Here is a 15,000-nt window from a genome sequence, read left to right as displayed (position 1 = left end):
TCTGTATAAACGGAGGTTGTAATGGAGAAAGTACATAACGTTATTTTATCATTAACACAGAAAAAAATTAGCCTTAGCATGTAGCTACTTACTATCATGTGTGCTGATAATGTATCATATCGCGGTAAAGTAAAAGTGTATTAAACATTAGTATACTTAAGGTACATTATCTAACAGTAGCCCCGCCCACAGCCCCGCCCACAGCCCCTGACACAAGCGGTTCTTAAGTCTAGACCAGCAACGTTTTGGTGCTACTTAAGAACCACTTTTCCTGGTTCAGAGCCGGTGCTTTGGCTGTCGAAAAAGAAAGAACTGGTTCTAAATTAGGCTCCGAACCAGCACTCAAACTGCCTCGGTGGAAAAGGGGCAAAACTGCCTCGGTGGAAAAGGGGCAAAACTGCCTCGGTGGAAAAGGGGCAAAACTGCCTCGGTGGAAAAGGGGCACAAGAGAAGCTGGTCTCAGTTTGCTCCGAACCGAACTCTACCGAATCAACTCAACTGTAGAAACCTCATGATTTGAGCCAAAGGACAGAGCTGTATTACTGCAGAAATGAGGTGTGTCCTGGAAATTTAAACTGTCAAACAAATCTAAGAGAAATGAATAAACAGATGCAAAAATGCTTCTTTTGTTCTTTATTCCTTTATTTCTATAAGTGTTTATTTTATCTTTCCTTTCGTTTTACACATCTGTATTCAACAGATTTTACTGCACAGGCCACAAAGACTTTTTTTTAAAATAATCACATCAGCCATAATTTCTCACCAGTGACTAAGAGGCAGAGATGGGGGACTCGAGTCATATGACTTGACCCGAGTCAGACTTAAGTCGCAAATTTGAGACTTGAGTCTTGCTTGACAAATATTAAAAAAGGCTCGACTTGACTTTGACTTGACATTCATGATTTGAGACTTGACTCGGACTTGAGTTAAAAGATTCAGAGATGGGGGACTCGGCTTGACTCGAGTCAGACTTAAGTCGCAAATTTGAGACTTGCTTGACAAATATTAAAAAAAAGACTCGACTTGACATTCATGACTTGACAGACACACACACACACACACACACACTCACAGACACACACACACAGACACACACACACATTCACACACACAGACACTCACACACACACACAGACACTCACACACAGACACTCACACACAGACACTCACACACAGACACTCACACACAGACACTCACACACAGACACTCACACACAGACACTCACACACAGACACTCACACACAGACACTCACACACAGACACTCACACACAGACACTCACACACAGACACTCACACACACACAGACACTCACACACACACAGACACTCACACACACACAGACACTCACACACACACACAGACACTCTCACACACACACACACAGACACTCTCACACACACACACACAGACACTCTCACACACACACACACAGACACTCTCACACACACACACACACACAGACACTCACACAGACACTCACACAGACACTCACACAGACACACACACAGACACACACACAGACACACACAGACACTCACACAGACACACACAGACACTCACACAGACACACACAGACACTCACACACACACACAGACACTCACACACACACACAGACACTCACACAGACACACACAGACACTCACACAGACACACACAGACACTCACACACACACACAGACACTCACACACACACACAGACACTCACACACACACACAGACACACACACACACACACAGACACACACACACACACACACACACAGACACTCACACACACACACACACACACACACACACACACAGACACTCACACACACACACAGACACTCACACACACACACACAGACACTCACACACACACACACAGACACACACACAGACACTCACACACAGACACTCACACACACACAGACACTCACACACACACAGACACAGACACTCACACAGACACTCACACAGACACTCACACAGACACACACACACACACAGACACTCACACACACAGACACACACACACACACAGACACACACACACACACACAGACACACACACACAGACACACACACACACACACTCACACAGACACACACACACACACAGACACTCACACACACACAGACACTCACACACACACACACACACAGACACACACACACACAGACACACACACACACAGACACACACACACACAGACACACACACACACAGACACACACACACACAGACACACACACACACACACAGACACACACACACACACACAGACACACACACACACACACAGACACACTCACACACACACAGACACTCACACACACACAGACACTCACACACACACACAGACACTCACACACACACAGACGCATACAGACACAGACACTCACACACACACACAGACACTCACACACACACAGACGCATACAGACACACACACTCACACAGACACACTCACACTCACACACACAGACGCATACAGACACACACACACAGACAGACACTCACACACACTCACTTTATTGCCAAGTATGTTTTCACATACGTCTGCAAATGAGTTAACAGGTGTGAAAGCTCTCTCTGGCCTCTTCATACTCACCGTTGACTTTGGATTGTACGTAAATGCTGCTATGTTAGAGTGTAAAGTGTGGGTGTGTCAGTCAAACCCTCACCAATGGGGAGTATGTAAGGTGTGCAGCATGAAAGCAAAAGCATTATGTTAATCATACGCTAATCAAATGTGTGTTAGCTGTAGCTAAAACATACGTGACCGCTGTTAGGAAATGAAGCTGAATGGTAGCGTTGGGTTAACAGATAGCTTCTTGCATCAGCTTATGTCCTGTTCATTAATGAATTTGTTGAGCAGATCGTGCACAAACCGCCACACATACAGGATTAACACCCACACCAACACCCTTCCTCCTGCAGAAATGATGCGTGAAATCTGATCACAAGCGGTCACCTGAGACACACGTTAAAGGCCTATTGGTTTCAGCTGTCTACAGGATATTAATAACCAGGTCTGAACAGCACCTTAGATACACATTAACACTGATGTTACTCGCCATAGAGACGCTAAATGTCAGAACACTTTTCTCATTTGGGCAAATCAAATCGCTCTACGTCCGGAAATACGTCGTCTACGTTAAGAGGAAGTTAGAGGAAGTGAGAACACGAGGCAGGTTACGTATAAAAAAAATAAATAAATAAAAACGTTCCTGGGAATCAGACGCTGCAAACCGGACCGTGGGAAGCGTTTCTGTAAAGTGTTACCAGTCAACACCTGCACTAGCAAGTGTAAAAATACACACACACACACACACACACCTTTATTATTCAGTGTTTAGGCACCTTTTGTATGCCTCCATTTGTGACATGACTAAGCCTTCCATAAAAGCCCGGTCACTTCCTAAGAGCGGACGTCGACCGCCTGGGACAAACTTTCAGGAAGTTTTAGTTTTTTTTGTTTTTGATGGCACTAAAGATGTGAAAAAACCACGCAAAATGAGAGGGAAAGAGGGAAATAAAAAGGCAAGACAGACTAGAGGTTAAACGGATCTAAATGGAAATAGACGAGAAGCACACACACACACACACACACACAGACACACACCTGTAAAGAAGAAAAGTCAGGGAGTCTTTCACACACCGTTAAGGAGAAGATGGAGAAAGTGCTGGTTCCTGACCAAGAACCTCATTAAAGAGTTTGAGAACTCGAAAGAATCTGAAAGAATAAAATTCCAAAATCCTTCTGGGATTTGAAGCAGGAGCCGTTCAATAACAGATGATCTGCAGCGATCCATATTGTTTATATACTGTACAGTATCTATGGTAAAAACTAACGCTAATCTGTAATCCACCCAGTAAGCAGAGTTACATATCGTCGCTGTCGGGCGGAAACCTCGTATGTCCAAATTTGGACAATTTCATATTTTTTCACATATGGATGCTATTGGTCAGTCCCCACGTGGGTCAGTTATTTTTACAAGTTATTAACCAATCTAAAGTCTTGAAAATAGCTTGAGCGCTAATCTCATAACTCCATTGGACACTTCAACTGTCCACCTCTTCCTCATTCCGTGGGAGAGCTTCACGGCATATTTCTCCTCAAGAAGAGTCGCAACGAATCAACACGTCTTCTGAGGTAAATGTCTTCAAAACACTGGGCTCAAAGAAAAAAAAATCTTGACCCCCGCTAGTTCTGGTGCTCGTCTGAGGACAGGAATTTAGCGCAAGACAATCCACTGCAACGCGGACTAAACCCTGTGCACTGCAGATAAGGTACGGAGTTTTTTTAATTTCCTGAAAAATAACGGTTTTGGAGATACGAGGATTCCGTCTGACAGCGACGATAATCTGGATTGTTCGAAGTCATTTCATTCATTCGAGTTCCATAAACAAATTTAGATTGTTTGAAAACAAGAAAAATGAATATTAAGTCTCTGTGCATTTTTTTCTCATCCTGTGATGATAGTTTCCGAGCCTGAATCCGATAAAACCCAGTTCTGAAGTCTGATGAGCATTACTGTTCCCCAGAGAGATCAGACAGATGGCGTATCCGCCCCTGTACATCTGCTTAGATTAGACTTCATCTACTTTGAGTTAGGGTCTGAGTCAAATAGTAAAAACCTTAGGCTTACCTTTGTAATGAGCGTGCGGTACTCCTCCACCTGATGGTCGTTGTTATGGCAACCAGCCAGGAGTTGCCACACCTCTCCCCTGAGGGCTTCGGGGATACCGCTGCGGACGAGCGCCGGGAGCGGTTTGGGTCGTACTGCCAGGTTCATGTGCCTGAGAGAGAAAAATTCAAACCGGAAGCTTGAGTCTAGCAGCTGTTGTTGCAGACGGTGTTCAAGCTTTAATAACTTATTTAAATGATCTACTACAGACCTGTTGCATTAAAACTTTAACTTCCTGTCAGCACCATCATCCGATCTAAATTCTGCCCTCTTTACACCACAGACATTTACATTTACAGCATTTAGCAGACGCACTTATCCAGAGCGACTTACATTTTATCTCATTTTTATACAACTGAGTAACTGAGGGTTAAGGGCCTTGCTCAGGGGCCCAGCAGTGGCAGCTTGGTGGACGTAGGAATCGAACTCACAACCTTCCGATTGGTATCCCGACACCTTAACCGCTAGGCTACCACATCCCACATCAACTCTTAAACTGAACCGATCGTAAGGTGTTGATTAATTCAGCTGTCAATCACAAGTTTAAAACACTCGTTCTAGCACGTTATTGTTTGTATAGAAACAGCCGAACCACGAGGACCCTCCGCTGACCCGCGTGTGATCACAGAACGTTCACTCAGATGTGTAGTTAAACTCGACAGCACAGAGAATGAATTTAAATGTATTCAAATATTTCATATTCAACACGATCAGATCCACTAATGCCCCTTTTCCACCAAGGCAGTTCTGCCCCTTTTCCACTGAGGCAGTTTTGCCCCTTTTCCACCGAGGCAGTTTTGCCCCTTTTCCACCGAGGCAGTTTGAGTGCTGGTTCGGAGCCTAATTTAGAACCAGTTCTTTCTTTTTCGACAGCCAAAGCACCGGCTCTGAACCAGGAAAAGTGGTTCTTAAGTAGCACCAAAACGTTGCTGGTCTAGACTTAAGAACCGCTTGTGTCAGGGGCTGTGGGCGGGGCTGTGGGCGGGGCTAATGTTAGATAATGTACCTTAAGTATACTAATGTTTAATACACTTTTACTTTACCGCGATATGATACATTATCAGCACACATGATAGTAGGTAGCTACATGCTAAGGCTAACTTTTTTCTGTGTTAATGATAAAATAACGTTATGTACTTTCTCCATTACAACCTCCGTTTATACAGATTACATGGAGCTGCACGTACACGTTGGATTCGTCACGTTTGGGTGTTAATGTAGGTTCACAAAGCCATGAGCATTAACAGTAAAGCAACATCCACCATTGTTGATGTATTTGTGTTTGTCGCTGCTGTGCTAACGTTGCTGTGTAACGTGACACGTATACAGTGACGTCAGACTCGGCTCTGTGATGCTCTCTAACTGATGGAAAGGCAAACCGGTTCTTAGAAGGTTCACCAGTGGAACCAACTTAGAACCAGCACCAGGACTAGCTCTGAACCAGCACCCAGCTCTTTCTGGTGGAAAAGGGGTATAATAAATTTAGGAATGTCGTGCAGGAAGTGATGGTTAAAACATGAAAGTGTTCAGGCGCCGAGTGTTGAGTTCGGTTTATTCGTTTTACGCAACCTGCTACATTCACTGAGACTGAACATACAACTAAAACACACAATAATTAATGTGCAGTAAAAGGAAGTTATAGTCACACACATTCCACCCATGTGACCCTGCTTACACACACACACTCTCTCTCACACACACACACACACACACACACACACTTCCGTTTTCAGGAACATATCGTTTATGAAGTCAAGGGTTTATCAGTCAGGTCACATAGTTTCCTTCCTCAATGTCGTATTCACATGAATTACGTGTTATAAAGTCGTATTCACATGAATTATGTGTTATAAATGTCGTATTCACATGACTTGTGTTATAAATGTCGTATTCACATGACTTGTGTTAATGTCGTATTCACATGAATTACGTGTCATAAAGTCATATTCACATGACTTGTGTTATAAAGTTGTATTCACATGAATTATGTGTTATAAAGTCGTATTCACATGACTTATGTGTTATAATGTTGTATTCACATGACTTGTGTCATAATGTCGTATTCACATGACTTGTGTTATAATGTCGTATTCACATGACTTGTGTTATAAATGTCGTATTCACATGAATTACGTGTCATAAAGTCATATTCACATGACTTGTGTTATAAAGTCGTATTCACATGAATTATGTGTTATAAAGTCATATTCACATGACTTGTGTTATAAAGTCGTATTCACATGACTTGTGTTATAAAGTCGTATTCGCATGACTTGTGTTATAAAGTCGTATTCGCATGACTTGTTATAAATGTCGTATTCACATGACGTGTTATAAATGTCGTATTCACATGACTTGTGTTATAAATGTCGTATTCACATGACTTGTGTTATAATGTTGTATTCACATGACTTGTGTTATAATGTTGTATTCACATGACTTGTGTTATAATGTTGTATTCACATGACTTATGTGTTATAATGTCGTATTCACATGACTTGTTATAATGTTGTATTCACATGACTTGTGTTATAAATGTCGTATTCACATGACTTGTGTTATAATGTCGTATTCACATGACTTGTGTTATAATGTCGTATTCACATGACTTGTGTTATAAATGTCGTATTCACATGACGTGTTATAATGTCGTATTCACATGACTTGTGTTATAATGTCGTATTCTCATGACTTGTGTTATAAATGTCGTATTCACATGACTTGTGTTATAATGTCGTATTCACATGACTTGAGTTATAATGTTGTATTCACATGACTTATGTGTTATAATGTTGTATTCACATGACTTATGTGTTATAATGTCGTATTCACATGACTTATGTGTTATAATGTTGTATTCACATGACTTATGTGTTATAATGTCGTATTCACATGACTTGTTTTATAATGTTGTATTCACATGACTTATGTGTTATAATGTTGTATTCACATGACTTATGTGTTATAATGTCGTATTCACATGACTTATGTGTTATAATGTTGTATTCACATGACTTATGTGTTATAATGTCGTATTCACATGACTTGTGTTATAATGTTGTATTCACATGACTTGTGTTATAAATGTCGTATTCACATGACTTATGTGTTATAATGTCGTATTCACATGACTTGTGTTATAATGTCGTATTCACATGACTTGTGTTATAATGTTGTATTCACATGACTTGTGTTATAATGTTGTATTCACATGACTTGTGTTATAAATGTCGTATTCACATGACTTATGTGTTATAATGTCGTATTCACATGACTTGTGTTATAAATGTCGTATTCACATGACTTGTGTGTTATAATGTTGTACTCACATGACTTGTGTTATAATGTCGTATTCACATGACTTGTGTTATAATGTTGTATTCACATGACTTGTGTTATAATGTTGTATTCACATGACTTGTGTTATAAATGTCGTATTCACATGACTTATGTGTTATAATGTCGTATTCACATGACTTGTGTTATAAATGTCGTATTCACATGACTTGTGTGTTATAATGTTGTACTCACATGACTTGTGTTATAATGTCGTATTCACATGACTTATGTGTTATAATGTTGTACTCACATGACTTGTGTTATAATGTTGTATTCACATGACTTGTGTGTTATAATGTTGTATTCACATGACTTATGTGTTATAATGTCGTACTCACATGACTTGTGTTATAATGTTGTATTCACATGACTTGTGTGTTATAATGTTGTATTCACATGACTTATGTGTTATAATGTCGTATTCACATGACTTGTGTTATAATGTTGTATTCACATGACTTGTGTTATAATGTTGTATTCACATGACTTGTGTTATAAATGTCGTATTCACATGACTTATGTGTTATAATGTCGTATTCACATGACTTGTGTTATAAATGTCGTATTCACATGACTTGTGTGTTATAATGTTGTACTCACATGACTTGTGTTATAATGTCGTATTCACATGACTTATGTGTTATAATGTTGTACTCACATGACTTGTGTTATAATGTTGTATTCACATGACTTGTGTGTTATAATGTTGTATTCACATGACTTATGTGTTATAATGTCGTATTCACATGACTTGTGTTATAATGTTGTATTCACATGACTTGTGTTATAATGTTGTATTCACATGACTTGTGTTATAAATGTCGTATTCACATGACTTATGTGTTATAATGTCGTATTCACATGACTTGTGTTATAAATGTCGTATTCACATGACTTGTGTGTTATAATGTTGTACTCACATGACTTGTGTTATAATGTCGTATTCACATGACTTATGTGTTATAATGTTGTACTCACATGACTTGTGTTATAATGTTGTACTCACATGACTTGTGTTATAAATTCCCGAAAACGGTTTCGGATCTTAAAAACCGAACAAAACTAAAAGTCTGAAAAGATCAATGAAACTCATTTTTAAAAACTGTTCACACACTCAGGATCAGGAGAAGGATATGATCGTTTCTCCAAAGTCCTCGTATAAATGTGTAAAACCGTTTTACGAATAAATCTACTTAATAAACGATTGTGTCGTCAAACACGACGACAAGACAAGGAACCGGACACATGGTACTTCTACTGCATCAGCAACTTCTACTGCATCAGCAACAGCACAGAGAATGAATTTAAATGTATTCAAATATTTCATATTCAACACGATCAGATCCACTAATGCCCCTTTTCCACCAAGGCAGTTCTGCCCCTTTTCCACTGAGGCAGTTTTGCCCCTTTTCCACCGAGGCAGTTTTGCCCCTTTTCCACCGAGGCAGTTTGAGTGCTGGTTCGGAGCCTAATTTAGAACCAGTTCTTTCTTTTTCGACAGCCAAAGCACCGGGTCTGAACCAGGAAAAGTGGTTCTTAAGTAGCACCAAAACGTTGCTGGTCTAGACTTAAGAACCGCTTACTAGACTTATAACCGTCATATTCACATGACTTATGTGTTATAATGTTGTATTCACATGACTTGTGTCATAATGTCGTATTCACATGACTTGTGTTATAAATGTCGTATTCACATGACTTGTGTTATAAATGTCGTATTCACATGACTTATGTGTTATAATGTTGTATTCACATGACTTATGTGTTATAATGTCGTATTCACATGACTTGTGTTATAATGTTGTATTCACATGACGTGTTATAAATGTCGTATTCACATGACTTATGTGTTATAATGTCGTATTCACATGACTTGTGTGTTATAATGTTGTATTCACATGACTTGTGTTATAATGTTGCATTCACATGACTTGTGTTATAAATGTCGTATTCACATGACTTATGTGTTATAATGTTGTATTCACATGACTTGTGTTATAATGTTGTATTCACATGACTTATGTGTTATAATGTCGTATTCACATGACTTGTGTTATAATGTTGTATTCACATGACGTGTTATAAATGTCGTATTCACATGACTTGTGTGTTATAATGTTGTATTCACATGACTTGTGTTATAATGTTGCATTCACATGACTTGTGTTATAAATGTCGTATTCACATGACTTATGTGTTATAATGTTGTATTCACATGACTTGTGTTATAATGTTGTATTCACATGACTTGTGTGTTATAATGTTGTATTCACATGACTTGTGTTATAATGTTGCATTCACATGACTTGTGTTATAAATGTCGTATTCACATGACTTATGTGTTATAATGTTGTATTCACATGACTTGTGTTATAATGTTGTATTCACATGACTTGTGTGTTATAATGTTGTATTCACATGACTTGTGTTATAAATGTCGTATTCACATGACTTGTGTTATAAAGTCGTATTCACATGACTTGTGTTATAAAGTCGTATTCACATGACTTGTGTTATAATGTCGTATTCACATGACTTGTGTTATAATGTTGTATTCACATGACTTGTGTTATAATGTTGTATTCACATGACTTGTGTGTTATAAAGTCGTATTCACATGACTTGTGTTATAATGTCGTATTCACATGACTTGTGTTATAATGTTGTATTCACATGACTTGTGTTATAATGTCGTATTCACATGACTTGTGTTATAAATGTTGTATTCACATGACTTGTGTTATAATGTCGTATTCACATGACTTGTGTTATAAATGTTGTATTCACATGACTTGTGTTATAATGTCGTATTCACATGACTTGTGTTATAATGTTGTATTCACATGACTTGTGTTATAATGTCGTATTCACATGACTTGTGTTATAAATGTTGTATTCACATGACTTGTGTTATAATGTTGTACTCACATGACTTGTGTTATAATGTCGTATTCACATGACTTGTGTTATAATGTTGTACTCACATGACTTGTGTTATAATGTCGTATTCACATGACTTATGTGTTATAATGTTGTACTCACATGACTTGTGTTATAAATTCCCGAAACGGTTTCTGATCTTAAAAACCGAACAAAACAAAGTCTGAAAAGATCAATGAAACTCATTTTTAAAAACTGTTCACACACTCAGGAGCAGGAGAAGGATATGATCGTTTCTCCAAAGTCCTCGTATAAATGTGTAAAACCGTTTTACGAATAAATCTACTTAATAAACGATTGTGTCGTCAAACACGACGACAAGACAAGGAACCGGACACATGGTACTTCTACTGCATCAGCAACGTCTCTCCTAGGAAAGAGTTCAAAGCAAACTGGAGTTTCAGGATGTGCTCTTCAAGCTATTTTGAAGAAGCACAAAGAAACAGGCAATGCTGAGGAACGTCGCAGCAGATAAAGGACACATCACACTTACTTCCCTTCAACACTGGAAGATGTCCAGCAGTGCCATCAACAAAGATCTGGAGGAAACCAGAGGAACCCAGGAACACCCATCTTCTGTCTGGAGAAGTCTGGCCAGATCTTCATGGATGAATTGTGGCAGAAAAGCAAGACCTCTGACATGGAATCACAAAATCATAGGAACTGGGCTGCAGAAAAACAGCAGCAGGTCCCCAGACTGATGAGTCAACAGGAGGAGCAAGAGGCAGGTTGTTCATCAGAAAGATGGAGAGCGGTACAACGAGTGTCTGCAGGCAACAGTGAAGGCATGGTGGAGGTTCCTGGTAAGTTTAGGGCTCGTTTCTACCTACAGAAGAACAAGGAGTCCTGGAAGTGATGGTCTGCCCCATAAAGCCCTGATCTCAACATCTTCAAGATTGTCTAAGATTCCATGAAGTTCTGAGGCAGCCAACATCCACAGAAGATATGTGGTTAGTTCTCCAACATGTTACCTACTGAGTAATATGTTCACCAACAACAACTTACCTACTGAGTTCCTTCAAAAACTGTCTGCAAGTATAACAAGAGGAAAGCAAACATGTATATGGTCTGTGACTGGGAGCACATGGGACCACACACACACACACACACTCTCACTCACACACACACACTCTCACTCACACACACACACTCTCACTCACACACACACACTCTCACTCACACACACACACTCTCACTCACACACACACACTCTCACTCACACACACACACTCTCACTCACACACACACACTCTCACTCACACACACACACTCTCACTCACACACACACACTCTCACTCACACACACACACTCTCACTCACACACACACACTCTCACTCACACACACACACTCTCACTCACACACACACACTCTCACTCACACACACACTCTCACTCACACACACACACTCTCTCTCACACACACACACTCTCTCTCACACACACACACACACTCTCACACACACACACTCTCACACACACACACTCTCACACACACACTCTCACACACACACTCTCACACACACACTCTCACACACACACTCTCACACACACACTCTCACACACACACTCTCACACACACACTCTCACACACACACTCTCACACACACACTCTCACACACACACTCTCACACACACTCTCACACACACTCTCACACACACTCTCACACACACTCTCACACACACTCTCACACACACTCTCACACACACTCTCACACACACTCTCACACACAGCATGTCCGCAGTCTATAATTAAATCCCGGAGCTTTTTTAATTGGATTAATCTTGAGGTTTTGATTAAGAACAATGAGAGTAATGGTGGTGGAAATAATCTTTATAATAAGACCCTTATCTGGCTCTGAACATCCCTCCTTTCATTCTCTCTCCCTCTCCTTCCTCTTCCTTATTTCCCTCTCGTGAACGAATTCTAAATTAGATGTCTGTGTGTGTGCCTGTGTGTGTGTGTGTCTGAGAAAGACACATCTCATGTTGATGGTGAAAAAGTGAATGTGACGTAAGAAGATAAGACGGTGTTTGACGTCCAGCGGTTTCCAGTGTGTAAATGTTTAAAAGTCCTAAAGGACAGTGGATTTACACCTGTGTGTGTGTGTGTGTCTGTGGGCCACTACTGCATTGTCCTTGAGCAGTATGACCTGCACACACACACACACCATCTCACACACACACCAGCTCACACACCATCTCTCACACACACCATCTCTCACACACACCATCTCTCACACACACCATCTCTCTCTCTCTCTCACACACACACACACACACACACACACACACACACACACACACACAGCTACCAAATCAACTCAGCAAACCTTAGTTTTATTTTTGTGATGCTCTCGTTATTTAAAAAAAAAAAAAAAAACAGATTCAGCACAATTCATATACAGCTGAGGGCAAAAGTTTGCGCACCCTAAACCTCTATCTAAATTTGATAGAAATAAGATAAGTGTAAAAATAACAAGTATACAGTATAAATATACATATGTACAGAATGTACACAATGGTTAGGAGGAGAATAAAGAAAGAGGAAGAAGAAGAACCAGAAAAAAAGCAGAAAGGAAGAAAGATAAAAATAACAAGGCAAGAGAAAGTGGAAAAGAAGAAGAAGGTGGAGGAACAAGAGGAGAAACAAAAAGAAAAAAAAAAGAACAAACAGGCAGGAAAAGAAGAAGAAAAGAATTGGAGTGAGGAAAAGAAAAAAGAAAAAAAGGGAGGAAGAAGAAAAGAAGCAGGAAAATGCAGAACGGAGGAAGAGAATAAAATATGAAATAAAAGAAATACATGAAAATAAACAGATCAAATCTTCTTTGAATAATGAGTAAAATCATTAGCCTTAGATTAACGAATTCTATTTATTCATTCATTCATCTTCTACCGCTTATCCGAACTACCTCGGGTCACGGGGAGCCTGTGCCTATCTCAGGCGTCATCGGGCATCAAGGCAGGATACACCCTGGACGGAGTGCCAACCCATCACAGGGCACACACACACACACACACACACTCATTCACTCACACAATCACACACTACGGACAATTTTCCAGAGATGCCAATCAACCTACCATGCATGTCTTTGGACCGGGGGAGGAAACCGGAGTACCCGGAGGAAACCCCCAAGGCACGTGGAGAACATGCAAACTCCACACACACAAGGGGGAGGTGGGAATCAAGAATTCTATTTATGATTAATTTAATTTTTGTTGCTTGTCATTTGGTCGAATCTAAGCTTTGGCTGTATAGAAGGACTCACCATTTGGACAGAAGGTCTCCCCACGTCTCCAAAATCTTCTCAGCACACTCTTTAGATACGTCTCCAGAACCGCTCAGCAGTGGCTCGTCGTTATCTGTGAGAGGAAAAGAGGAAAACATTTCTATTCTAAATACTTTAGAAAGGATTCCACCTGAAAACTTTTAAATACAGGAGGAGGAGGAGGAAGAGGAGAAAAGGAACGGGAAGAAGATGACAAAGAAGATGAAGATAGAGAAGAAGGATGGAGGAAGAGTTAAAGAGGACACGCGGGAGAAGCAGAAGAAAAGAGATGCAGCAGACAACAACATAGAAGAAGAAGGAAAGAAATTACAGAAGGAGTTAGAGGAAAAACAGAAGAAGCAAAAGAAGAAGAACGAACAGGAGCAGGTGAAGGAGAAGACGACGAAAAGGAAGACAAGAAAGAAGAAGAAAAAGAAGAGTAGGAGAATGAAAAGAAGAATGAGACAATGGATGAGAATGAGGAGAAGAAAGAAAAAAAAGAAGGTGGAGAAGAATAAGAGCGATGAGAAGAAGGATAAAGATGAGATGAAGGAGAACAACAACAATGAGAAAAAGGAGGAGGAGGAAAAGAATGAGAAGAAGTAATAGTGAAGAATAACAGAACACAGTGCAGTGTAATTAAACTGGACTTCGTTTTGTGTCTGGTTCTGATTTGTCCCACGTGTGTAAACAGAGATCTCTGTATACGTGTGTTTAAATATACAGAATAATTGATTATTAAAGCAAGATGAACTCATGTACACAAATCCAAGC

At 40.0% G+C, this 15,000-nt stretch overlaps 1 protein-coding gene across 3 annotated transcripts in view; it reads right to left on the bottom strand.

Moving 5' to 3' along the window:
- The window catches only part of LOC132863008 (rab GTPase-activating protein 1), a 95,462-nt gene that overhangs the window by 56,103 nt on the left and 24,359 nt on the right, over nucleotides 1-15,000 (bottom strand). For all 3 annotated transcript variants that reach the window (XM_060895513.1, XM_060895512.1, XM_060895514.1), the window contains 2 exons: nucleotides 14,227-14,320; nucleotides 4,639-4,789 (listed from right to left, as the gene is read on the bottom strand). In XM_060895513.1, coding sequence (XP_060751496.1) covers nucleotides 4,639-4,789; nucleotides 14,227-14,320 — 245 coding nt within the window. The remainder of the gene's footprint in view (nucleotides 1-4,638; nucleotides 4,790-14,226; nucleotides 14,321-15,000) is intronic.

This window comes from Tachysurus vachellii, chromosome 20, assembly GCF_030014155.1.
Source record: "Tachysurus vachellii isolate PV-2020 chromosome 20, HZAU_Pvac_v1, whole genome shotgun sequence".
NCBI classification, from domain to species: domain Eukaryota; kingdom Metazoa; phylum Chordata; class Actinopteri; order Siluriformes; family Bagridae; genus Tachysurus; species Tachysurus vachellii.
Note: the sequence above shows the minus strand (reverse complement) of the source record. Positions and strands in the feature narration are given on the sequence as shown.